This window comes from Miscanthus floridulus, chromosome 6, assembly GCF_019320115.1.
Source record: "Miscanthus floridulus cultivar M001 chromosome 6, ASM1932011v1, whole genome shotgun sequence".
NCBI lineage: Eukaryota > Viridiplantae > Streptophyta > Magnoliopsida > Poales > Poaceae > Miscanthus > Miscanthus floridulus.
In genome coordinates this window covers 88,937,527-88,962,466 of record NC_089585.1, presented here as the reverse complement: position 1 = coordinate 88,962,466, position 24,940 = coordinate 88,937,527, and the positions used below count along the sequence as shown (strand labels likewise).

General features: G+C 45.7%; 1 protein-coding gene across 1 annotated transcript; it reads right to left on the bottom strand.

Annotated features, from left to right (window-relative positions):
* Nucleotides 1-22,281: 22,281 nt before the first annotated feature.
* LOC136458572 (scopoletin glucosyltransferase-like) lies at nucleotides 22,282-23,985 on the bottom strand. Its single transcript, XM_066458519.1, has one exon. The coding sequence runs from the start codon at nucleotides 23,818-23,820 to the stop codon at nucleotides 22,345-22,347; it is 1,476 nt and encodes a 491-aa protein (XP_066314616.1). The 5' UTR covers nucleotides 23,821-23,985; the 3' UTR covers nucleotides 22,282-22,344.
* Between the last annotated feature and the right edge of the window lie 955 nt (nucleotides 23,986-24,940).

The window sequence follows — 24,940 nt, the reverse complement described above, 5'->3', positions numbered from 1 at the left end:
ACATGTTCTAACAAGATTTTGAAACACCAAATGATTTCAGCTGAAAAAGTGATGAATACCAAAGTTGTATAACTCATCAAGATATGCAACTTTTATTTTGGTCATTTCTTCATCTAACAAAGTGATAGTAAACATTGTTCACAAATCAACATGTCTCTCGTATAGTTTATGAAACTATGAGTGATATGTGGATTTATGAACAATGTTGACTAACACTTTGTTAATATAAAGAAATAATCAAAATAAAAGTTGTAGATAGTGATGAGTTCAACAACTTTTATGTTCATGACTTTTCTAGTTGAAATCATTTAAGATTTCAAAATCTTATTTGAAGTTGCCATTTATTAAAATTCAAAATTTAAACTGTTCAAATTTAGTCAAATGAAAAGATGATCAAAATAAAAGTTGTAGATAGTGATGTGTTGAACAACTTTTATGTTCATGACTTTCTTATTTGAAATCATTTAAGGTTTCAAAATCTTGTTTGAAGTTACCATTTATTGAAATTCAAAATTTGAACTTTTCAAATTTTGTCAAATGAAAAGGTGACCAAAATATAAGTTGTACATCTTAATGAGTTCTACAACTTTGATGTTTACAAATTTTTCATTTGAAGTCATTTAGTGTCCTAAAATTCTATTAGTTGTTTTGAAATTCAAATTTTCAATTTTTAAAATATTGTTTTTGTAAAGAAGAAAATATAGAATTATATCTATATATATAATAAAATTGTTTATATATACATATATTTATATATATATAATAATAAAAAAACTAATATATAAATTTACATTGTGTTCTTTATATATGAATGAATTACAGAATTAGTAATTAAAATAAATTAAAAAATATTTGTAGGGGCGGCTAACTCAGGAACCGCCCCTACAAATCGACTTGTAGGGGCGGCTAACTCAGGAGCCGCCCCTACAAATGACCTTCGGTATATAAACTAGAGCCCGCGGGAGGCCAAAATTTTTCTAAGTATGGGCGCTATCTTCCTCTACGTCGTCGGCAGGCTGCCAAAGTTTCCTTCGACGCCACCGACGCCTCCTTCTCCCTGACCTCTCCACCGCTGATGCAGTCCACGAAGCTGCCACACCTATGCCGCCTCCCCATCTCTGTGCCCCTGGGCCCTATCCTCGGTAATCCCCGTGCCGCCATGTGGCTAGGGTTTGAGAGCCTCCCGGCCGGCTAGCCCGCCGCTGCCCCATCTCTGACCCCGACCTCCCCCGCTCTGGCCATTGGCTCGTCGATCTACGACCTCGAGCGCTCTCGGCCCCCTACGCTAGGGTTTGAGGGCCCTGGCCCACTACGCCGCCACCGCCGCCATCCCTTGGTGGCCGTGTGCGCTGGCGTCCGTGCATGCTCCCCATCTCTGACCTCTGCTTTTGACGTGGGGGTCTTCTCTGACCTTGACATCCCTACCCCATGCACTCTCCTCTTCTCCATGCCTTGGAGCTCCATGGGGTCCTGCTGCTAACTCTAGCGTCACCGCCGTTCGTGGGGGCGAGAAGCTCCACCGCCGCCTCCGCTGGGGCTCGACCATCTTCCTTGGCTCCGTCCGCCGATAGGACCTCGGCAGGTTAGTCTGCTAATTGATAATTTTTCTATTAAAGCAACTTTATGCATGCTGCATCTTGTGAAGGTAATTTACTATATTATAAATGTGACGATTCAGTTAGAACTTAGAAGAATGCTACCTGTGTGCAATTTCCTTCTATTGAAAAGTAGTTGATAATATGTTGTATATGTCAAGATAATACCATGCTTAGAATGGTTTAACTTGCCATAGCTGATAAGACTTGTTAATGGAATGCTCCATTATTATAAGCCAATTGTTGTGTTTTATGCATCTTTCCTCTTAATAGAAAGTAGCACCTAATGTGTTCAATTGTTTATAGGTAAGCCTGAAAAGCCCAGACAGGACTTGCATAAGTTGCGTACCATTTTTGTCGATACGTCTCCGTACAACAAAAATAGGTTGGCTTACAAGACAAGTTTGGTGATATGTAATGTATTTTGATTTATCTGAGTATATTCTATTGAGAAGTTCTAGATTGATCCTTACTTCAGTCCTAGAGTTGTTTGAGCTCCCGAATTGTTGTGGAATCTACTTCCACTTAATATAATAGATATACGAACAAGGTAGCACAGATTTGTTGGAGTACTCCCTCCTATTATAATGGTGTATCGGTGTGGACATCGACATGGCCACTGATATACTACTTTGACCCATAATTACTAGTACGATATATTGTAATCTTACCCTATTCTTTATGGTTATCTTATTTAACTCAAGCAACATGTGCGGTGACTCCATATAATTCATCATGCTATCAAGGCCTCAGTGGGTATCTCTGTTGGTTGTGATCTAAGAACCCCACAATGTCTCTACCACATTGTTTGATAATTAGGGTTTGTAGTATTGACCCCTAAATTAGATTTTTTTGAGGTGTTTGGTAGTGTATCAAATCATAGAGCAAAGCCTCCTTTTATGAGTATGTATTGATATATTGATTAGCTTGTGTCTTATTTATGGGCATTAATCGGATGAATAGGTTGTGAACAAGATTAATCGATGACAGGTTGGACTGATGAAAGCGTTACTCCCTCTGTTCTAAATTATAAGTCGCTTTGACTTTTTTTGTTCATCCATTTTGCTATGTATCTAGACATATTATTTATCTAGATGTATTGCAAAATGGATGTATAAAAAAAGTCAAAGAGACTTATAATTTGGAATGGAGGGAGTTATACGTAAAGAATGATTGTTTGACGCGAGTTTTAGTGCTAAATTAACCAATTATTAATGGCGTGGATTGCATTGTCATGTTTTGGTAATATAGCCTATACAAGTTGTGGCAGAATCGCCTAATCTAATGCCTCACAGGAGTGCTCGTCTTCCATTAGACACTAAGCACTCGAGGGAGAACACTAAATTACTCGGTTTCGTCGGGCACACCCTAGGGGAGAACCCGAAAATCCACATTTTTGCCATCAGGATCACAAATGAGAGAATAAAGCTTACAACATTTAACCATTTCTTACATCACTTTTAATACAACATCAGAGTATAATATTTATTATTATAACAACGGAATGTAAGCATATTATCAGAGTTACGAATCATTCAATTAAACAGCGGAATATAAACATGTGAATAGAGTTACAGCAGAAATAAATATCTAAACATGACATGAGGAAGTATGGAAATATAAACTACGACAACAAATTATGAAACTTTCGTTTATAAAAGCATTTAGTCAGAGTTATAAATAAAGACTACGATCGCAGCGTAAAGGAATCCTCGCTGAGCCCACCAGGAGGTATCCACACACAAGAGTTAGCTCTAGCATCCACCTGTCACCTGCAACAGGGGGAATAAAATCCTAAGTACTTAATTGTACTCAGCAAGACTTACCCGCCAGGAGAAAAGAAAAGACTCCAAGGATATGCAAGGTTATTTGGCTTGTGGGTTTATTGCATTTGCAGGAAGCATTACTAAGCATGCGTCCTTACATTTGATTTTTATTAATGGCCGCATTGGTTCATTAACTAATCATTCTATGTAAGCACCTGTGCTACTTTCAAGCAGGTGGTAAGCAATCAGATTTCCTTTGTCCATCTTTCATCTTTCATCTTTCAGTTCTTACAACGCTGCTAAACCATAGACAAGCCGTACCGGATAGCCCGGTGATTCTTGAATCAATGCCCCCAGCTGGGTACCCCGAAAACACACGCCCTGTTTGTACCCCAGGCACAAGCAGGACCAACCCATCACTCTCCTGTCCCAGGTGTCTAGGTCCTCATCCAAATTGGGACTCCAAGCCCCTGCCCCTGAGTCCCGGACTCAATGCGGTGCAAGGACCTCCTCCACCAAAACAAAACCCTGACAGTCGGTCCGGAAAGAGCCGGATCCACGACAAGAGAGCAACAAGTCTTCCAAGCGCCCATACATAAGTATGTGCTTGGGATAATAAGTCTATGACTTGCCTAGAGTCTTATGCAACGAACGGTCCTTAACCGACCAGACAGGGGAAAACGGTGTAACCAAGCTATGACCCGCATCCGCGGCGACACAACTTCTTACACCCACCAATACCCAAACCATATCCCTGCCCGGTCACCATTTTCCTTTCCACCATTTTATATATTCCAAGTGATAATCACATAGTAACATATTTCCTATATCTCGCGAGTGACAGACAATCACTCGACTTCTACCGGAGTCCTGTAGCATAGCATTCTAGACGATCCTGTCATATTAGTAAGACTCATAGGATAAAGATATATATGCAAGTGGGTTTCATTCAACTCCTTAAAACTTAATGCACAAATATAATTTAAACTGCAGAAAAGTAGGGGTTATGCACCAGGGCTTGCCTGGGTAAAATATAATTAGAAGTTAGCTTTCCATCATGGTGACATGATCTCCAAAAGCACCATTTCTCCAGCAACTCCCGATGACTCCATGATCCATCGACGTCCCTATCATGATATGCAATGTAATGAAATGCAAGGGTACGATCAACTGACTGCAATTGTGACTCGTATAAATACGCTCTACGTCTCTCAAGTGAACGAGCTAGTTCTAACGACAACCGTACTTAGGCTACATATACACGTTGTTGGATAAGACACTATTTCCCAACAAATATTTTAGTTATATAAACCCAAGTTGTTTCTTTATTGCATTCTATCGATTTAACCTTTATTCGGAATAGGGCATCGTTATCTATTTAGCAAGCTAATTATTTTGGAACCAATTTATCACAACAATTCCTACCGGTTATCTTTTTACAATATTAAGTACCTTAAATTAATTATATAGCTTCCAAGAATATTAGCAAGCTATGGGAACAAATTATACTAACAGGTAGATCATGATTTTAGGAATCTAACAAAATTGGTTTCACAATTTTATGATTTTTATTCGATTTATTACGGATTTACAAGCTTCAGCCATATTAAATAAAATATCAAGCTCAGCAACCCATAGCCGCACAAGGCCCAGCCGGCCATCAGCCGGCCCAGCGGCGGGCAGGCGGTGGCCCAGGTGGCGCACGACCAGCGCAGCCCAGGCGCAGGCCATAGGCCGGCCCAGCGGGCAGGAGGCGGCCCACACTGCGCGGAGCAGGCCATGACCGCAGAGGCGCAGGGCGAGCGGCCCAGGCCGGCCCAAGCACGCGACGGGCCCAGGCGGGCGACCACAGGCCGGCCCAGTGCTGGCAGGTGCACAGCACATTTGCGAACAGACCCTCATACTTTTTCGAAATAAACCCGCAGGACATTGGCACTATTTACTTGAGTCATGTATTTAGCAAAAAGGACCCCGTATAATTCTTTTGCTTGGATATATACCCTCCTCATCTTGCTCTCTCATTCCAGGAATGGAGCGCTCAGAGCAGGGGAGTTGAGGAGCTCCGGTCGGCAATGGAGTCTCTGCGGTCGTGACGACAGGCGAGGGCAGAATGGCCCCACGGCTTGGCGCTGCGGCTGCGGCTATTGAGACCGGACTCCCAGGCACCGGTGAACTAGGCGCCTGGGACACAGGAAGGGAGCGGCGTGGACTGTGGGCGCGGACGGGGCAGCGGCCGAGGAACTCCACGGGCTTGGCGTACTAGGCGCAGCGTGGAGCTCGCGCGAAGGTGGGGAGACGCGGGCGCATCACCGGCACAGTCAGCAGGTGGGACCGCGCGGACGACGGTGAGCGGCGATGGCGCCTGGAGAACAGCTGTCGCGGCGCGGGCGAAACGGTGGTGGTGGCGCGAGGCAAGGTGCTGAGGACCTCGGCGCAAGGAGGTGCACGGACCGGCAGAGCCACGACGTCGACAGGACGGCTCCGGGCAGCAGGCGGAGCACGGGCACGCGGGAGAGCAGAGAGGACGCACGGGTGCAGCGGCTCTAGCGTCGGTGGTTGGCCACGACGACGCTGCGGCCCGGTCCAGCACGGGACTGCGGCGGTGCTCCAGACTTGGCGGCTGCGGGCGCACGGCAACGGGACGAGCAGCGCACCGGCTCTGGTCCAGCGCAGCAAAGGGGCGCGGGTGCGCTCGCAGGCCCAGGCACGCAGCCGAGGAGCTCGCGCGCGGACGGAGAGCAGGGCGTGCGCGGCAGAGAGGAGTTGCGCGCGGACTCGACGTGGCGAACCAGCGTAGGCCTGGGGCTCGGTGTGCTTGCGCTCCGTGGCCGGGCGACGGTGAACTGGAACTAAAGCGTCTCCTTATGGCAGCAGAAAAAGGAAGGGTGAGAGATAGGGAAGCAACGCAGGAGACAGACAGAGACCGGCACGAGAAATCAGGAGATAGACAGAGACCGAAACAGACCGGGTCGCAGCGGAGAAAAGAAAGAAAGAGAATAGCCGGTCAACTGTACAGTGAGAGAGAGGACAGAGTGGCCTGACACATCAGAGAGGCAAGGCCAAAGCTAATGGTTTACAACAGCGTGATTCAGCGTGAAAACGGCAGCAAAAAAATGAGACAGACACAGACAGGCCGCAGAGGAGCAGGTCAAAAAGCACTGCTACACGTTCTTTATTAAAGTTACTACCGTAACATGCGTGTATATATATATATACACATACATACCTATATATATATGTATATAACGGTTTACTACTTTAGTCAATTTGCAATATCTAGGCACAGAAAAATTTCAGCAAGCTCGAATTTAAATTTGATTCTAAAGCTATATATATATGTATATCGTTCTATTTATTAATGGATTTTATTTTATTTATAAACATTGTTTTTCATGCTTAATCTAATAGAATGAACCGTTCGTTATCGATTGGCCAGAATTGTCATTCAGCAATTCCTAAATATTTTTACACACTGAAATTTAACCTAGATGTTTATTTGAATCCGTGAAACTACGTCACACAGGATTCGTTTATCGCCTCAGGTACGTTTTAAATTAAAAATCCAAGAAACTCGTTTCGAAGTTTTACTTAGACCTAAATTGCGGTGCTAAATAAGATCGTAACACCGGATTGTTACAACCAACCCCCCTTAAAAAGAATCTCGTCCCGAGATTCAAAACTAGAACCAGAAGGGGAAAATGTGATTATATTTCGTAGATCAGGGATTACACGAAAGATTACATGACTTCGAATACTACCACATGGGGATCTAGGGATACATGGTTAAGAGCAACCTGGTACAACCGAGACTTAATTCAAAAGTCGGGATAGACGAGGGCAATAGAGAAACAATAGGATAATGAGTATCCAAAACATGGCGTAGCACCAACAGATCCAGAAACAGTCGACTGAGAAATAAAACATCATGAACCCTAGGATTGACTACCCAAAAGGGAACTTGAACTTCTTTGACGAACCAGATCCTTTCTTCTTTTTCTCAGATCACATCATCACCTCAAACTGACGAACCTAGCTTTACAACGTCGACTGGATCTCGTAGCTATGCTCCGAATACGGGGGAATGGGGATGAAGAAGAAGAGCAAGGTCCAAGGGGATTTTATAGAGGCGAACGGAGGGGAAGCAACACACCGGAGGTGGGTGCGGCGGGGATGGGATACACAGGCGGTTCATGATGTGGAGATAAGGTCAGAAACATGGTGCGCTTCCTGCGCGAGCGGCAGAGGGGGAAATAAAGGAGAGGGGGTCCGCTCGACGAGGCAGGCATGCGGGCGGTCGTGTCACCAAAAGAAGAAGGAAAGGAGAGGGAAGGGGGGGCGTCCGGTACGAGGGACGAGGCATGAGAGTCGAGAGCTGACCGGATGCTGGGAAAAGGAGAAGCGCACAGTGCACAAAGACAGCGAGCACTGCACGATGCCACGGCCATGCGAAAACAGGATGCTAAGGACCCGATACAGATAGCGTTCGCAGGGCACTCAGCGAAGTGACCCAGCACGCATAGCGCGGTCAACTAAACATAGGGTTTGGGACAAGATGTCCACTCAGACTTTTTAATTACTCCCGACTATCCACTGCTAACTTTCCTTACTAGTCTTCTTTTGCTTTCCTTTACTCGACCGCATCTGTCTTTCACATAAACCAAATCATGTCATACTTTCTTTCTCCAAAACCATCTCTTGTTTACCTTGAGAGAACACTTCTGCATCAACCCATTGTGGGTTTCCCGTTTGAACACCTGAATATTTCCAAGGAGAAAATTTTTAAAACCAAACGGTGCGGCGGTGTAACTTGGTACATGTACTTGGTCAACAACCTCGATACCGGCGCATGCCGAGCAGCATCACCATGTGGCAGCTGTTCCATAGGGAGCCCTCGGTTTCGTCGCGGCACCGTAAGCTTTTAACTAGGCAACTATTACCAACTTACACGCCATGAAGGTGGTAGGGTCATAGACCACAGAATAAGGGGAGTATTGCAAGGGAAAAATTCAAACAACAAGGGTTCCCTTCACAACAAGGGACAAGGAATTCAAATCCAACGACGGATTTGTTTTTTAAAAAAAATTCTAGTGTTCTGCTGGGACATCCACAATTAGCTGATACAGTGTCCTATATTATCCAATCATGGTTGATCTGCTGGCATCTGAATGTCAACTTCTCTTGTAACCCGCTTAATATCCCCTGGCAAACTTTAAGCACGTCCAACGAACTGAGGGTAGATGAACGCAATAAACATAGTGAACTAAATAGAATGCATGTTCCAACGGTCTTATACGGGTACAACGTATAGGCATTCAGGCTCCTATTCACGACACAGCATTCACCTACGGTCGAATGAGCTCAACAACTACGGACGACAACAACGACAAGAGTACAATACCGAGGGACAGCAACGAAAAACACTACTACTACGGGTACAACTTCCCAAGGCAACTAATCTACATCTTCTCAGGGCAACGGCTGAGTGAGAGGAACCAAGGGTTCTTCTTCAGACACTTCCGAGGGTGGAGGTGCGGGCGGTGCTGCAACACTTGTTCTTCTTCTTTCTGGCAGGTGGATAGGGATCCCTTCCAAAATCGGGGCATCCTGCCTTTCAGCAGCTAGCGTCCTCTGCTCGGCCCTAGTGACAAGATAGGCCACCCGCAGCTGATGAACATGCTGATCTTCGGCCTCCTTTTGAGCTTCCTCCATGGCAGCCTCTCGGCTCTCAGCAGCTGTAGTGCTGGCATGCGCTTCGATGAGCTGCACCTGGAGCATCCGGTTGAAGACCTTAGCTTCCTCGACGCGCCGAAGGCATGCCCCTAGTTCCAAGGCTTGACGGTCATACTGCTCATCCAGAGTGAGCAGGTATGTGGTCAAGTGCACCACGGTGGGACTGTCTTCATGCGCATCCTGCCCTTGTAAAGTCTCCATGCGAGCCTTCCATGCCCGCCGATTCTTGTCCAAAGGAGGGAAAGAACCGCATGGGGGTTCGGGCAATGGGCTCCTCATAGATCTGGTAGAGGTACCGCAAAGCTTTGCGGGCCACAACCTGGTAGGTGTCGACAAAGCAAAACCCGATTGCGGTCACACTCCAGGCTTCAGTGATGTCGGGGAACTCTTCACTCTTCCCGATGTAGACGGTAACCTCACACCGCTCGATGCCATGCTCCTCATACTCATAGCCCTCATACTCGGGACGATCTCTGACTCCGAGCTTTTGCATAGTGGCATGCAGGATTCTGGGAAAACCCTCAGCGTTCAGGCAGTAGGTACAAACCTAGGCTCCTACCATCTCTGGTGGTTGCAAGGAAGGCTGAGCAAAAAGCTGGCTCTAGGAAAAGCTAAGCGAGCTAAAGTGCACCGAGTGGTGGTGCCAATGGCTAAGTCAGGCTCTGCTTATAAAGGCGTAGCGTTCAGTGGTCCTGGCGCGGTTCACCAGGGTTCCCGCGCGGGGTCACTACGACGAATCGACCAATTTCCACGCGTTCAAGGTGAGCAACGTGCGATGCCATTACTGACTAGTACGACTGCAGGGCAAGGGTCTGACAAGAGCGCAGAAAGGGGTACGGGGAGACGTGGGTCACGACCGGCGCGAACCACAGAGCCATAGTGCAGACCTAACTCTAGAATAGGAACGAGTTAGTCATGCACAATAAGACACGCGTGACACCTATGGATGGCGTATCTACCAGCAATACGAGCGCTACAATGCACAAACGGGATATGCATGAATGCACGTCCTATACGTCCTTTCTCTGTTGCCAACATATAGGGCAACCGTTCTCAGATTTTTGGCACATCGTTCTCTCCCTGTAACTAGTCGATACTATCAGACTATGCTCGAGCCAGTGTACCTGTAGAAACTTGATTAAGTCTACCTAAGTCAGCAGAGTGCCATCTATCCTAGATACATAACCATAGTAATAGGGCTACTTATATAACTTCGCATACAAACGCCCTAACTTTTTACAAAAATAGGTTGTCAAATTTTAGCTTAGAAAAGGTTTTCGAAGCTGTATTTTCTCACTTGCACTCTGATACCACCTATGGTAGAACCGCCTAATCTAATGCCTCACAGGAGTGCTCATCTTCCATTAGACACTAAGCACTAGAGGGAGAACACTAAATTACTCGGTTTCATCGGGCACACCCCAGGGGAGAACCCGAAAATCCACATTTTTGCCATCAGGATCACAAATGAGAGAATAAAGCTTACAACATTTAACCATTTCTTACATCACTTTTAATACAACATCAGAGTATAATATTTGTTATTATAACAGCGGAATGTAAGCATATTATCAGAGTTATGAATCATTCAATTAAATAGCGGAATATAAACATGTGAATAGAGTTACAACGAAAATAAATATCTAAACATGACATGAGGAAGTATGCAAATATAAACTACGACAATAGATTATGAAACTTTCGTTTATAAAAGCATTTAGTGAGAGTTATAAATAAAGACTACGATCGCAGCGTAAAGGAATCCTCACTGAGCCCACCAGGAGGTATCCACACACAAGAGTTAGCTCTAGCATCCACCTGTCACCTGCAACAGGGGAAATTAAACCCTGAGTACTCAATTGTACTCAGCAAGACTTACCCGCTAGGAGAAAAGAAAAGACTCCAAGGATATGCAAGGCTATTTGGCTTGTGGGTTTATTATATTTGCAGGAAGCATTACTAAGCGTGCGTCCTTATATTTGATTTTTATTAATAGCCGCATTGGTTCATTAACTAACCATTCTATGTAAGCACATGTGCTACTGTCAAGCAGGTGGTAAGCAATCATATTTCCTTTGTCCATCTTCCATCTTTCATCTTTCAGTTCTTACTATGATGCTAAACCGTAGACAAGCCGTACCGGATAGCCCGACAATTCACGAATCAATGCCCCTAGCTGGGTACCCCGAAAACACATGCCCCGCTTGTACCCCAGGCACAAGCAGGACCAACCCATCACTCTCCTAACTCGGGTGTCTAGGTCCCTGTCCAAACTGGGACTCCAAGCCCCCGCCCCTGAGTCCCGGACTCAGTGCGGTGCAAGGACCTCCTCCACCAAAACAAAACCCTGACAGTCGGTCCGAAAAGAGCCAGATCCGCGACAAGAGAGCAACAAGTCTTCCAAGCGCCCATACACAAGTATGTGCTCGGGATAATAAGTCTGTGACCTTCCTAGAGTCTTATGCAACGAACGGTCCTTAACCAACCAGATAGGGAAAAACGGTGTAACTAAGCTATGACCCGCATCCGCGGCGACACAACTTCTTACACCCACCAATACCCAAACCATATCCCTGCCCAGTCACCATTTTCCTTTCCACCATTTTATAAATTCCAAGTGATAATCATATAGTAACATATTTCCTATATCTCACGAGTGACAGACAATCACTCGACTTCTATTGGAGTCCTGTAGCATAGCATTCTAGACGATCCTGTCATACTAGTAAGACTCATAGGATAAAGATATATATGCAAGTGGATTTCATTCAACTCCTTAAAACTTAATGCACAAATATAATTTAAACTGCAGAAAAGTAGGGGTTATGCACCGGGGCTTGCCTGGGTAAAATATAATTAGAAGTTAGCTTTCCATCATGGCAACATGATCTCCAAAAGCACCATTTCTTCAGCAACTCCCGATGACTCTGTGATCCATCGACGTCCCTATCATGATATGCAATGTAATGAAATGCAAGGGTATGATCAACTGACTGCAATCGTGACTTGTATAAATACGCTCTACGTCTCTCAAGTGAACGAGCTAGTTCTAACGACGACCGTACTTAGGCTACATATACACGTTGTCTAATAAGACACTATTTTCCAACAATTATTTTAGTTATATAAACCCAAGTTGTTTCTTTATTGCCTTCTATCGATTTAACCTTTATTCGTAATAGGGCATCGTTATCTATTTAGCAAGCTAATTATTTTGGAACCAATTTATCACAACAATTTGTACCTGTTATCTTTTTACAATATTAAGTACCTTAAATTAATTATATAGCTTCCAAGAATATTAGCAAGCTCTAGGAACAAATTATACTAACAGGTAGATCATGATTTTAGGAATCTAACAAAATTGGTTTCACAATTTTATGATTTTTATTCGATTTATTACGGATTTACAAGCTTCAGCCATATTAAATAAAATAGCAAGCTCAGCAACCCACAGCGGCACAAGGCCCAGCCGGCCATCAGTCGGCCCAGCGGTGGGCAAGCGGTGGCCCAGGTGGTGCAGGCCACAGGCCAGCCTAGTGGGCAGGAGGCAGCCCACGCTGCGCGGAGCAGGCCATGACCGCAGAGGCGCAGGGCGAGCGGCCCAGGCCGGCCCAGGCACACGATGGGCCCAGGCGGGCGACCATAGGCCGGCCCAGTGCTGGCAGGTGCACAGCACATTTGCGAACAGGCCCTCGTACTTTCTCAAAATAAACCCGTAGGACATTGGCACTATTTACTTGAGTCATGTATTTAGCAAAAAGGACCCCGTATAATTCTTTTGCTTGGATATATACCCTCCTCACCTTGCTCTCTCATTCTAGGAATGGAGCGCTCGGAGCAGGGGAGTTGAGGAGCTCCAGTCGGCAATGGAGTCGTTGCGGTCGTGACGACCGGCGAGGGCGAAATGGCCCCACGGCTTGGCGCTGTGGCTGCGGCTGTCGAGACCGGACTCCCAGGCACCGGCGAACCAGGCGCGCGGGACACGGGAAGGGAGTTGCGTGGACTGCGGGTGCGGACGGGGCAGCGATCGAGGAACTCCGCGGGCTCGGCGTACCAGGCGCAGCGTGGAGCTCGCGCGAAGGTGGGGCGACGCGGGCGCATCACCGGCATGGTCAGCAGGCGGGACCGCGCGGACGACGGCGGGCGGCGATGGCGCCTGGAGAACAGCTATCGTGGCGCGGGTGAAACGGCAGTGGTGGCGCGAGGCGAGGTGCTGAGGACCTCGGCGCAAGGAGGTGCGCGGACTGGCGGAGCCGCGGCGCTGGTAAGACGGCTCCGGGCAGTAGGCGGAGCACGGGCGCGCGGGAGAGCAGAGAGGATGCATGGGTGCAGCGGCTCTAGCGTCGGTGGTTGGCCACGACGACGCTGCGGCCCGGTCCAGCGTGGGACCGTGGCGGTGCTCCAGACTTGGCGGCTGCGGGCGCACGGCAACGGGACGAGCAGCGCGCCGGCTCTGGTCCGACGCAGCAAAGGGGCGCGGGTGCGCTCACGGGCCCAGGCACGCGGCCGAGGAGCTCGCGCGCGGATGGAGAGCAGGGCGTGCGCGGCAGAGAGGAGTTACGCGCGGACTCGGCGTGGCGAACTAGCGCAGGCCAGGGGCTCGGTGCGCTTGCGCTCCGTGGCCGGGCGACGATGAACTGGAACTATAGCGTCTCCTTACGGCAGCAGAAAAGGAAGGGTGAGAGAGAGGGAAGCAACGCAGGAGACAGACAGAGACAGGCACGAGAAATCAGGAGACAGACAGAGACCAGAACAGACCGGGTCGCAGCGGAGAAAGGAAAGAAAGAGAATAGCCGGTCAACTATACAGTGAGAGAGAGGACATAGTGGCCTGACACATCAGAGAGGCAAGGCTAAAGCTAAAGGTTTACAACAGCGTGATTCAGCGTGAAAACGGCAGCAAAAAAATGAGACAGACACAGACATGCCGTAGAGGAGCAGGTCAACAAGCACTGCTACACGTTCTTTATTAAAGTTACTGCCGTAACGTGCGCGTATATATATATATATATATATATATATATATATATATATATATATATATATATATATATATATATATATATATATATATATAACGGATTATTACTTTAGTCAATTTGCAACGTCCAGGCACAGGAAATTTTCAGCAAGCTCGAATTTAAATTTGATTCTAAAGCTATATATATATATATGTATATCGTTCTATTTATTAATAGATTTTATTTTATTTATAAACGTTGCTTTTCATGCTTAATCTAATAGAACGAACCGTTCGTTATCGATTGGCCAGAATTGTCGTTCAGCAATTCCTAAATATTTTTACGCGCTGAAATTTAACCTGGACGTTTATTTGAATCCGCGAAACTACGTCACACAGGATTCGTTTATCGCCTCAAGTACGTTTTAAATTAAAAATCCGAGAAACTTGTTTCGAAGTTTTACTTAGACCTAAATCGCAGCGCTAAATAAGATCGTAACACCGGGGTGTTACACAAGTGTTTTAACGTTGACTTGGGAGCTTCATTATCTATTTGCGATTCCAATAAGGATTCAATTTATAGATTTTTAAATGTGATTATTATTGGAGTTATTGATGGTCAAGAGCTGAAGGAAAGATAAAGGTATCTTTCAAGAGTAGGAATTAAACATGAATCTAGATTGAATTCAGACCAAAAGGTTTATGCTACATGACAAAAAAAAGAAAGAAAAGAGAAATAAAGAAAAACTTTAATCTAGGAGCTGATTTTTGAGATAAGAGGGCCAGGATTGTTGAATGCTTTAATAATTTATTGCTTTACTTAAGGAGTCTGATGAGATAAATGGGCCTAGTATATTTGGTTCAGTAGAGTTGGTCTGAAAACATTGGGCCAACTATTAGTGGGTCTTGTGTGAGTCCTTGGTCGCTTTGTCTACTCATTCGCCTCTTATCCAATTGCTTCTTCTAAAAACACAGCATTGGTTAATCTTTGTTATTCTCCCTTCGGGGTTCCTTATGTTTCTACTAATAGAAACAGTTCGGACATTGCTCATACAATCCTCGGGACTACTATTGCTTAATCTTTGTGCTCCCTGGAGAAAGTAAAAAAGATGATACAACTAAATAAAATCTGACTGAATATCTTTGCTAGGTCGGCCAGCAAACTAAAATGCTCAGATATGCTTTTAGATTTGTCAGCAAGGCTACGTCATTGCCAATCTCTAAAAGGAAACACAACCAGTATTTTTGTCATCATAAAATCTAACCGTTGCATGAAGGCCCCAAACTAATTATATCCAAGGATGTGCTTGCTTTTCTAATCTTAAGCAAGTTGATGGTCTTTCCCCACAAAAGGCTTTCCCAGAATTATGCACTCTCCAATTCTCCGTGGTTGCCCTTTTTGTTACCTGACTAAATATCTACATCATGTTTGCCAGTAAACAAAGCAGTACCGCTACAGGTTATAGTGTTTAGTTTGTTGAAGGGGCTACTCTGTAGGTTTCTACCAAAAATGCTCATTGTATGCTTTGCTAAAATTGCAGAGATTGTAACTGGTTTTCAGGAAGACACATAATCTTTTTTTATGAATAACTAAGGAGTCCTGTATTACTGTTACTGGTACTATATGCTAAAGATGACAATTCAAATTGTTGAACTAGATCTTTATATATTTGGCACATTGTGCTCCAGTAGCCTCCTGCCTGTGGAATATGGATTGCTTATTTGTTTCGATGAAGCACAAGTCTTTGAATTAGCATCTATGTTTCTTGTGCTATTATCATGCACATGCACTGATGTTCATTTGTTTCCTTCTATCGCTCATCCACAGTATATGGTTTGGCCTCTGTGGGTCTTTTGGTTCTAGCTTAAATGTTTCTGAAAGCTTAAATGTTGGAATGCCTCTAAAGATGAAACTCTCATACGCTTTAGATGGTATAGGTCTCATGGTTCGCTGCATCCATACTGTTTATACTTATTTCTTAATAGATAATTCTCTTTCTAGTTTTATTCCATCTGTGCATCTGCGTTTTATGTATCTACCGACTGGTGTTTCCTTTGAGCAATGCAGTAGGCTTGCACTTTGGTATCTTATTCTTGTCAAACGGAGCCTGCTATCTCAATTCTTCGATTGCATTTGAATGTTGCAAGCTTCTTGGTAATAAGCTTATGAAATTGTGTTTCTCTGTGTATCTGAAATTGTTCTACATGTCTTTTCATCAGGTGAGGATGATGCTCGTCAAAAGCTCCCCTCTCCTCTATTTTTTGGCTATGTTTGCCATCAGCTGCTGCTCTATGTTTGCTAAGCAGCTATTGCTTTTTTTGCCAAATCTCCCCTCTCCTCTCCTCTCCTTTGTTTTGCCGATGATGAAATTATCCAAGTCCATACATTATATGGAATATGAGCTGATGATCAAGAACTTGTGAAGAACTTGGTATCATTATCAATCGCCCCTACATTACCTTCTCTCTTCTCTGTTATGATGCCTTGATGCACCAAGTTCATGATCAAATGATGATTGACATGTTTCTAAGGCCTCTACTACTGCTACTACTCGTTTTTATATATTATTGTTTTATAGGACTAATTTGTTTTATAGACCTTTTTTATTTTTATACCTTCTCGTGTACCTAAAACACACTTTCTTGCATCTATTAGAACAAAGCACGAAATAATGCCACGGACAGCAGACAGTGTAGCCCGATGCCCCAAGCATGATTAGCAGCCAACCTATGAAGAGCAAGCACTAGAGGACCAGCTTACTCAGGAGTAGTTCGATAACGAGTTAGAAAATGATCTAGAAGTGATGCTTACTTAGGAGCAGTGTGACGAGGAGGAAGGGGGAGTAGAGGGAAGAGCAGGAGAGGCTGTTGAAGGCGAAGAAGAAGAGGATGATGATGATGAAGACGACGACGATGAGGACTCAGAAGAGGGATATGTAAGTTCCGATGATCCTTTCCCACGTGAAGCTAGAAGGAGGCCAACGGAGGAAGATTTGGACAAGGATTTTGACTCGACTGAGGATGTAGGGATAAAGCCTTAGCTTGTAAATTTTGCTAAAGCTTTGGCTGTGTTACCTCTGCTAACACTTTGACCTGTCGTATATATAGGTCCCTCCTGAAACTCGGAAAAGACGACGTCGACATCCGTGATATCTCGCCAGACAAGATGGAGTAGAGGAAAGGAGAGCAGAGGCAACAGCCACAGAGATAGACATTGAGGCCTCTGCTCCACAACCTCAAGACACAACCATGAACACGACTACCAAGCCAAAGAGGAAACGAGGGGGATAGAAAAGCAAATCAATATCTAGATAAGGCATGCTATGTGATAACGGAGGTCGGGCCAGCAGGGGAGATCCTTGAGCCGAAGGAATTTAGAGGACAATTCCGTAATGCGATCGGGCCCTAGTAAGAGATAAATTGAACCCAGCAATCCCTAACTGGAAAGAGGTACCAGAGAAGAAAAATGATGAACTATGGGATAAGTAGCTGAAGCTCAATTTTAGATTTCCAGAGGGTAAGCAAGAACTGGTAAAAAATGCTTTCAAGATCATGGGAGAGTCATTCCGATGTTGGAGGTCGGAGCTCAACAAGAAGTATATCCAAAAGGGGTTAACTCCCTTTAACGAGTTCGACAACATAACTCCTAGTCAATGGGAGGAGCTCGTGGCTCAAAAGACTTCACCGGAGGCATTGGAGCTCAATGCCCATAACACTGAGCTGGCGAAGAGGAACAAACACCATCGTCATCTAGGCCCCGGTGGCTACTATGCCAAGGAAGAGCAGTTTAGGAAGATGGACGAAGAGGCCACAGCTTCTAGGAATATCGATGAGAAGAATTTAAAGGTACGCTCAAGGAATTAGATATATGCGAGGAGTACAGAATCATTCGGCGGTAATCTTAAGTTTGATAAGCCGGAGACCCAAGAGGCAGTATCAAGGATACTAAAATATGCTGAAGATAAGGAGAAGGGCTCATTCAATCCTTCTAGAGAGAGGGACGAGCTTAGCCTTAGCTTGGGAAACAACGAGCACACATGCCGCACTAGGCGGCTAGGGAAAAGGATGACCTAGAAGCACGAATTTGAAGAGGATAGGCACATGTACAAGAAACATGGCAAAGACCAGGAGGCTAATCTTGAGATCCAAGTGAAGGCTCTAGTTGCGAAGGCGCTGGAGGAGCAAGGACTGTCTACGGAGCCACGAATATTAATGGCGCCGCTGGGAGAACTGGCATTAGTTGGCAGCCCTCCAGAAGTTCCTAGCAGCCAAGGTTCCAATGCAGCCACAATCCCCGTCGATTGCATACGGGAACCAACGAGTTGCACCTTGGTGTTTCTCAGCGGCCGGCAGAACATTGTGATAGAGGTGGCAACAGGTGTGGCACATCCTCCTAGTGGCTTACACCATAATAATAAGATACCGCCGGACTACACTAGGGTCGAGGTGCATACCATGAAGCCCGAGTTCATACAGTGGAGGATAGACTACGCAACTCCCGAGGGGCTGGTGTTACTCGGAGACGTAATGGGGCAGTTCATCCTCTAGCACAAACGGGACATTATATTGACTGCTTCTTTGCCACCTCCCCCTCTCTCAAATTTGGAGCGAGTTGTTGAGGACGGGGAGATATTTTTACCGTCTCGTGACCACCACATTCCTGAGATGCCACATTCTTCCCCTCCTCCTAGAGAGCAAGTGCCTGATAAGCCACAACCTTCTCCAGCTCATACCGAGCAAGTGTATGATGTGATGCCATAGTTTTCTCAACAAGCGCAGCCGATACATGAACAACGAGTGCCTCCTAAAGAAGGTGATGCAAAAGAAGATGAGGACGTGCCTAAATGGGAACTTCGAAAGAAGCATCCAATCACCATAAGGCCAATTTATGTTCCGATGAAAGACGTCTCGTCGGTACACAAGTGGTATGCCCATGACCAGTTCAAGCCTGAGAACCAAGTTAAAAAAGTTCCAACACGGGCTTCTGAGGAGGCCATCACTAACAAAGTCCACCAAACAACAAAGAAGTATCCAAATGTTGATGCCATCAAATGGTCAAATGATTGCCCAAAAACATATGAAAGAGGCAAGCCCTTCCTACCATACCGGGACATCCAGCGCCTACCACTTGAAATAAGAAGGTTCCATGATTGGTACTTGTGTATTCTCCTAACGAGCATAGACCTCGTACAAGCATGCTTCCTCACCGGCACATTTGGAAACCCAGCCGGAAAAATTATCTTTGACTTCAATGACATGCAGGCATGCTTTCATCTTGGAGCAATGGAAATGAATCTAATTCGCACGTGGTGCTTGTAAGTCCTTGCCCTCCCGATATGATATAAATATAATCTTTGGATTTTGTTATAACTAACTCATGTCGTGATTTGTAGAATGCAAGTGCACATTATAAAACAAATGCCAAGTGTGAAAGCTGGGTATATAGACCATCAAGCTATAGCACAAACAAATTTTAATTACCCTAGACAGTGGAAACTGGATGCCAAAGAGCTAGCTGCTGGAAAGACCCTTTGGAAGAAAGAGGACATCCGTGCGAAGAAACTAAGGCAAGAGTCCCTTAAGGTTTCGGCATACATTGCCCTAGCTTTTAAAAATCTCCAACATCACTCTACTATATGGCTACCATACAACTTCGAGTAAGTTCAACTCTATACTTAAAGATTTGTTCGATATATTTTATTCGATGCAAAAGAGCTTATCTAGTTCTATGATTAAATTCATGCAGCAACTACTGGATTTGTATAGGCGTCGATGTCGGGAGGAGCATGGCATGGGTCTTTGATTCAATAGATGGGGACCCGGTGACATACAAAGACTTCATATCGATTCTCAAGACGTATACATATCAACAATCCTCATTAGTGTTTATGTTTGTATACATACTTGTAACGTTCACTTTTGGATACTAACAAGTTGTATTTGCTAAAATAATTCGAATAGAGCATTCAGGTTCTATGTTAATAAACATCACGGAAGGCATGATCCAGTAAGGAAGGAAAGACTGGCTATAAAAAACACTATGTGTGGTAAGTGTAACTTACTTTAGTACTCCATTACATGACTGTCAAAAGCATTACTTAACATTTCCATATGTAAAATACAGTGCCCCAAGCAGAAGCCAAGGAGTGTACATTGTGGATACTATGTATGTTCTATGATGAGTAACACCGGTGCCTATAGGAGACACCCCTTAAGGGTAAGTTTGAACCTCTTCACCCGTAGTATAAAAACTTCGCACATGATATGAAATACTAATCCGAAACTTGTTCTCTTGTAGTGGAAAAAAGAGAAAGAAATAAAAAGAGACACATACAAGGATGACCAACTCTTAGAGCTCGTCGGCGATCTTTGCAACTTCATATTGGACCAAATTGTACACGTCAAAGGCACCTACCATGACCGAGATTCTGACTTAGGTAGAAATCCTCAGTACCAATACCTTCGTGAGACTGAAAGGCTACATCTAGGCCGTTGATAACAATATGTATGGAATTTGACATTGGTCTTATCTTGTGGGACGGTTTGGACTTATGGAACGAATTAGACTTGTGAATTATATCTATTTAATGATGGATTATATATATTCTTGTGAATTGGACTTGTAATGGTAGTTTATATAATGCTCTTGTGCTTGTGGTCAGATTTGAATTATATATATATATATATATATATATATATATATATATATATATATATATATATATATATATATATATATATATATATGTTCCGGTCGAATTTGAATTATAAATTTAATTTTTTTTTGCGAAAAATGTACCTTTTATAACTTATAATATACTTCTTCTGTCTCAAAATAAACACGCATCCCGCTTGAGGAGTCAAACTTTTTAAAGTTTGACTAAATTTATACATAAATACACTAACATTTATAATGTGTAATAAATATAACTAGATTGAGCATGTAATATATTTTTATAATAAACTTATTTAGAGATAAAAATATTTATATTATTTTTTATGTTTTTAGTTAAACTTGAAAAATATTTAACTTCTCAATAAACGAGATGTGTATTTTATTTTGGAACAGATGGTGCAACTTTAAAAACTGTCAGGAACGAAGGGAGTACCACTGGTGGTGACTAAATTTCTGGATCAGCAATAGTACTATTCCACATTTTTTTGAAAGGAGAGAGCTTATATTAAGATGACAGGTAATCATGGTCTAAAGTTGCCGACGCACAGGCCGGGACACCTTAAGAAAGGCAACCCTTCCTACCAAAATATCCGAATTAATTGGACACTCCAAACGTGCTTCCACCGATGACCCAATCAGACATTGACGGAGCTCCTGCGAGCCATCAGCTCGTCCACTAACCGTCCAAAATCATTGTAAGATGACCCACCCTTGGCCACGGCGCGCCTGGCCTAATCTTCTCTCCGAGCTCCTTGGCCTTCTCCCGTATTGCCTCCGCGTCCTCGCCGTCACCCATCACTCTCCCGATGGCCTCCGCGATCACCTCGCCGCCCATCACGCGCCGTGTCTCAAGCTTCGACGCGTAGTCCGTAGGCCCCACGCCGACACCAACCTTGAGTAGCTCCACCACCAGCTTCTCATTGTAGAACTGGTCGGCGAAGCGCGGACACGTCACCATAGGGACGCAAGTAGGCAATCACTAGAATTACCATTCCATGTCTTGTGTAAACATACTTAAATTAGTATATATAGTTGACTAGCTTTATTTGTGGGCTATAATATAATAATGCTTGTGTCATTAGCTAGGCTTACTTGTATTCTTGCCGCTTGGGCTCCTTAAAATATTCAGATTATCCTATTATAAGTGTTCGATAATCCACGTTCAATTATCGAATAATCCATATCCGTCGGATTTCGCCAATTCCATATCCCAGATGGCATCAGCATATAATCAGATTCGAATTATCCGCATATGCACGGATATTAAAAACACTTCTCCATATTCTTAAAATTTGGATTCGGAACAGAGGATTATCCATACCACTTTCATTCCTAACCATAACCCGACAAAATCTAACTTGTGTTCGTACAAAGACAATTAATAATTTACTACTATTTCTATAGCTAGATAGGGATTTTTTTTTACACAAAGATAAATAACAAATCATAAAAGTAATTATTATTTATACTAGTTGCTTGTACAAGTGCACCATCTAAGATCATTTTAAAATTTAGACACCCGAAATACAGAAGAAAAGAAGAAGTGTTACGATAATGGATAATTATGGCCTAAAGTTGGCGACGCACTGCAAACGTGCTTTCACCGATGACCCAGTCAGACATTGACGGACCTCCTACGAGCCATCAGCTCGTCCACTAACCGTCCGACATCATCGTAAGATGACCCACCGTTGCCCACCGCACGCCTGGCCTTTTCCCCAAGCTCCTTGGCCTTCTCCCGTATTGCCTCGGCGTCCTCGCCGTCGCCCATCACTCTCCTGATGGCCTCCGCGATCACCTCGCCGCCGATCACGCGCCGGGTCTCCAGCTTCGACGCGTAGTCCGCGGAGCCCACGCCAACACCGACCTTGAGCAGTTCCACCACCAGCTTCTCGTTGTAGAACTGGTCGGCGTAGCGCGGCCACGTCACCATAGGCACGCCGGTGCTCACGGCCTCCAGCGTCGAGTTCCACCCGCAGTGCGTCACGAACCCACCCACTGCCGGGTGGGCCAGGATCAGCCTCTGCGGCGCCCAACCCCGGATGATGAAGCCACGGTCGCCGCGCGCCATCAGCTCCGCGAACCCGTCGGGCATCCATTCCGACTCCTCGGTGTCCGCGCCGCCGCCGATGACCCAGACGAAGTTCTTGTCGGACATGTCGAGGCCGCGTGCCAGCTCGCGCAGCTCGGGCGGCAAGAAATGGGATAGCGTGCCGAAGGACACGTACACCACCGAACCCTCCGGCTTGGTGTCGAGCCACTGCTGGCAGCCGTCCGCGTCCGGCGAGAGACCGTTGCTGGCGCCCCTCGTCGCCGCGTCCTTGCTGGCGAGCGCGACCGGCCCGACGAGCCATGCGCGGCGCCCGAGCGTCGTGGTGTAGTGCTTCAAGTAGTCCGGCTCCAGCTCGTGGAAGCTGTTGAACACCTCGCCGTAGCTCCTCTGGTCCGCGGCGTTTCCGCGCTGCATGAAGGCCCAGTGCTCCGGCCGCTTCTTGGGCTCAAACATTTGGCTGCGCCTCAGCTCGACGCGGTGCGGCAGCCCCGGAAGCAGCACGAGTGCGTCGGGGTCGTCGGGGGCGGCCTCCACGGGGTTGTTGCGCACCGTAGTGTCGTTGCAGGCCCGCGAGAACAAGCTGCTGCCGAGGAACGCTATCCGTGGGACGCCGTACTCCGCGGCGGCGTCGGCGGACCAGTCGAAGAAGCTGTCGGTCACCACGGCGTCGGGGCGATTCTCCTCCAAGAACCGGTCGAACGGCTCGCGGAGTAACCGGACCGCGTGGATGAACTTTTCGCGGTCCTCCATGGAATTGAGGGCCGGGCCGCACTCGACGCCAGGCGGCAGCCCGACGTCGGGGAAAGGCACGACGGTGATGTCGATGGCCAGGGCGCCCTCGGTGCCGCGGGAGGCGTCGTTGGCGCGGTCCACCGCCGAGCGGATGACTTGGGCGTTCACCGGGGTGGTGAGGATGGTGCACTTGACGCCTCGGGCGGCGAAGAGCGCGGCCATGTCGGCGATCGGGATTAGGTGCCCCGGCGCGAGGAACGGGAAGAAGAGGATGTGCAGCGGCTCCTGCTCATCTTTGATGGCCATGGCTGGCAGCGTGCCGGCGCCGGCGCAGCTGCGCTCTTGGGAAATTAGATCGGGTGGAAGCAAGGGCGCGTATTTTATTTTATTTTACAAGGAAGGGCGTTGCTAGAGAGCGGAGTAGGAAGAAATCTGCAAACTTTTGGCCCAAGATAGCCGTGTACTTATACGATGCATGTACCATATGATGATTGGACATACTTATATTTGCAGTTTTGTATCGTACTACCCGTCCGTTTCGTCATTGCTTACGTAGAGTCCTTCAGTTCCCGGCAACGAGTGTACGTGTGCCGGTGTGGCCAAGCGTTTCGTGAACCCGGAAAGTAGGCCCAATTTGACTTGCATCTTCCATTACTGTCGCGCGAGTGAACGCGACTGCCCACAGCGCACTGAAGAGTCGCCGCTGCCATGCGCCTTTCAGTACAATTCGATTAAGTCATAGAAGATCATATAAATATTTGAAAGAACATCTAAGCCCGTGAGTTTTGGAGTATTGATGACATATAATTAAGCAACTAATGAGATATGTTGAGTTTGCTCAGGTAACAAATATGCAAAATTAATAGATAACACGTGAGACCCCTCAATTCTTTCGACGTGGCGTTCGGATCGATCAAGGCTTACTTTCCTTTTATGATTTTGAATTTAAGTATAGGAAGCGCTATACTATAAAGAGGAACAGAAATTGCAAGCTTCTGCGGAACCATGTGCTTTCATCTCAAGACCAAAACCCCAAAAGCCAAAAGAAAGCCAGCACGATTCCTATTCTTTCTTTTCTGGACTGCGCATAAGTTCTGCGTCTAACCACGGAACCACTGTGTGGTTAAGCGCAGAAGTTCTACGTCCTATCGCAAAAGTTTTGCGACTTGTCTGTATGTTGGTGTGGAGTGGGAGGGAGTATTTTATACTTCCCTCTCTTCTTCCCCAACGGTTGCCTACACATTTCAGACATCTCCTAACTCGTGAAACAACTCTCTCTCCTCCATTGTTGGCCATCCAACCTCTCCCTAGAGTCCTTGGTGATTTCCCCTTGAGTGATTGGATTTAGGAGTGGATTAGAGAGCCCTTGAGCAAGAGCAATCAACTGAGAGTCTTGGTTCTCGCTCTAGCTTGCACTTTGTGTTCG

Excerpts from the sequence above, each read along its gene's own strand:
- LOC136458572 (XM_066458519.1), bottom strand. The coding sequence starts at position 23,820 with ATGGCCATCAAAGATGAGCAGGAGCCGCTGCACATCCTCTTCTTCCCG.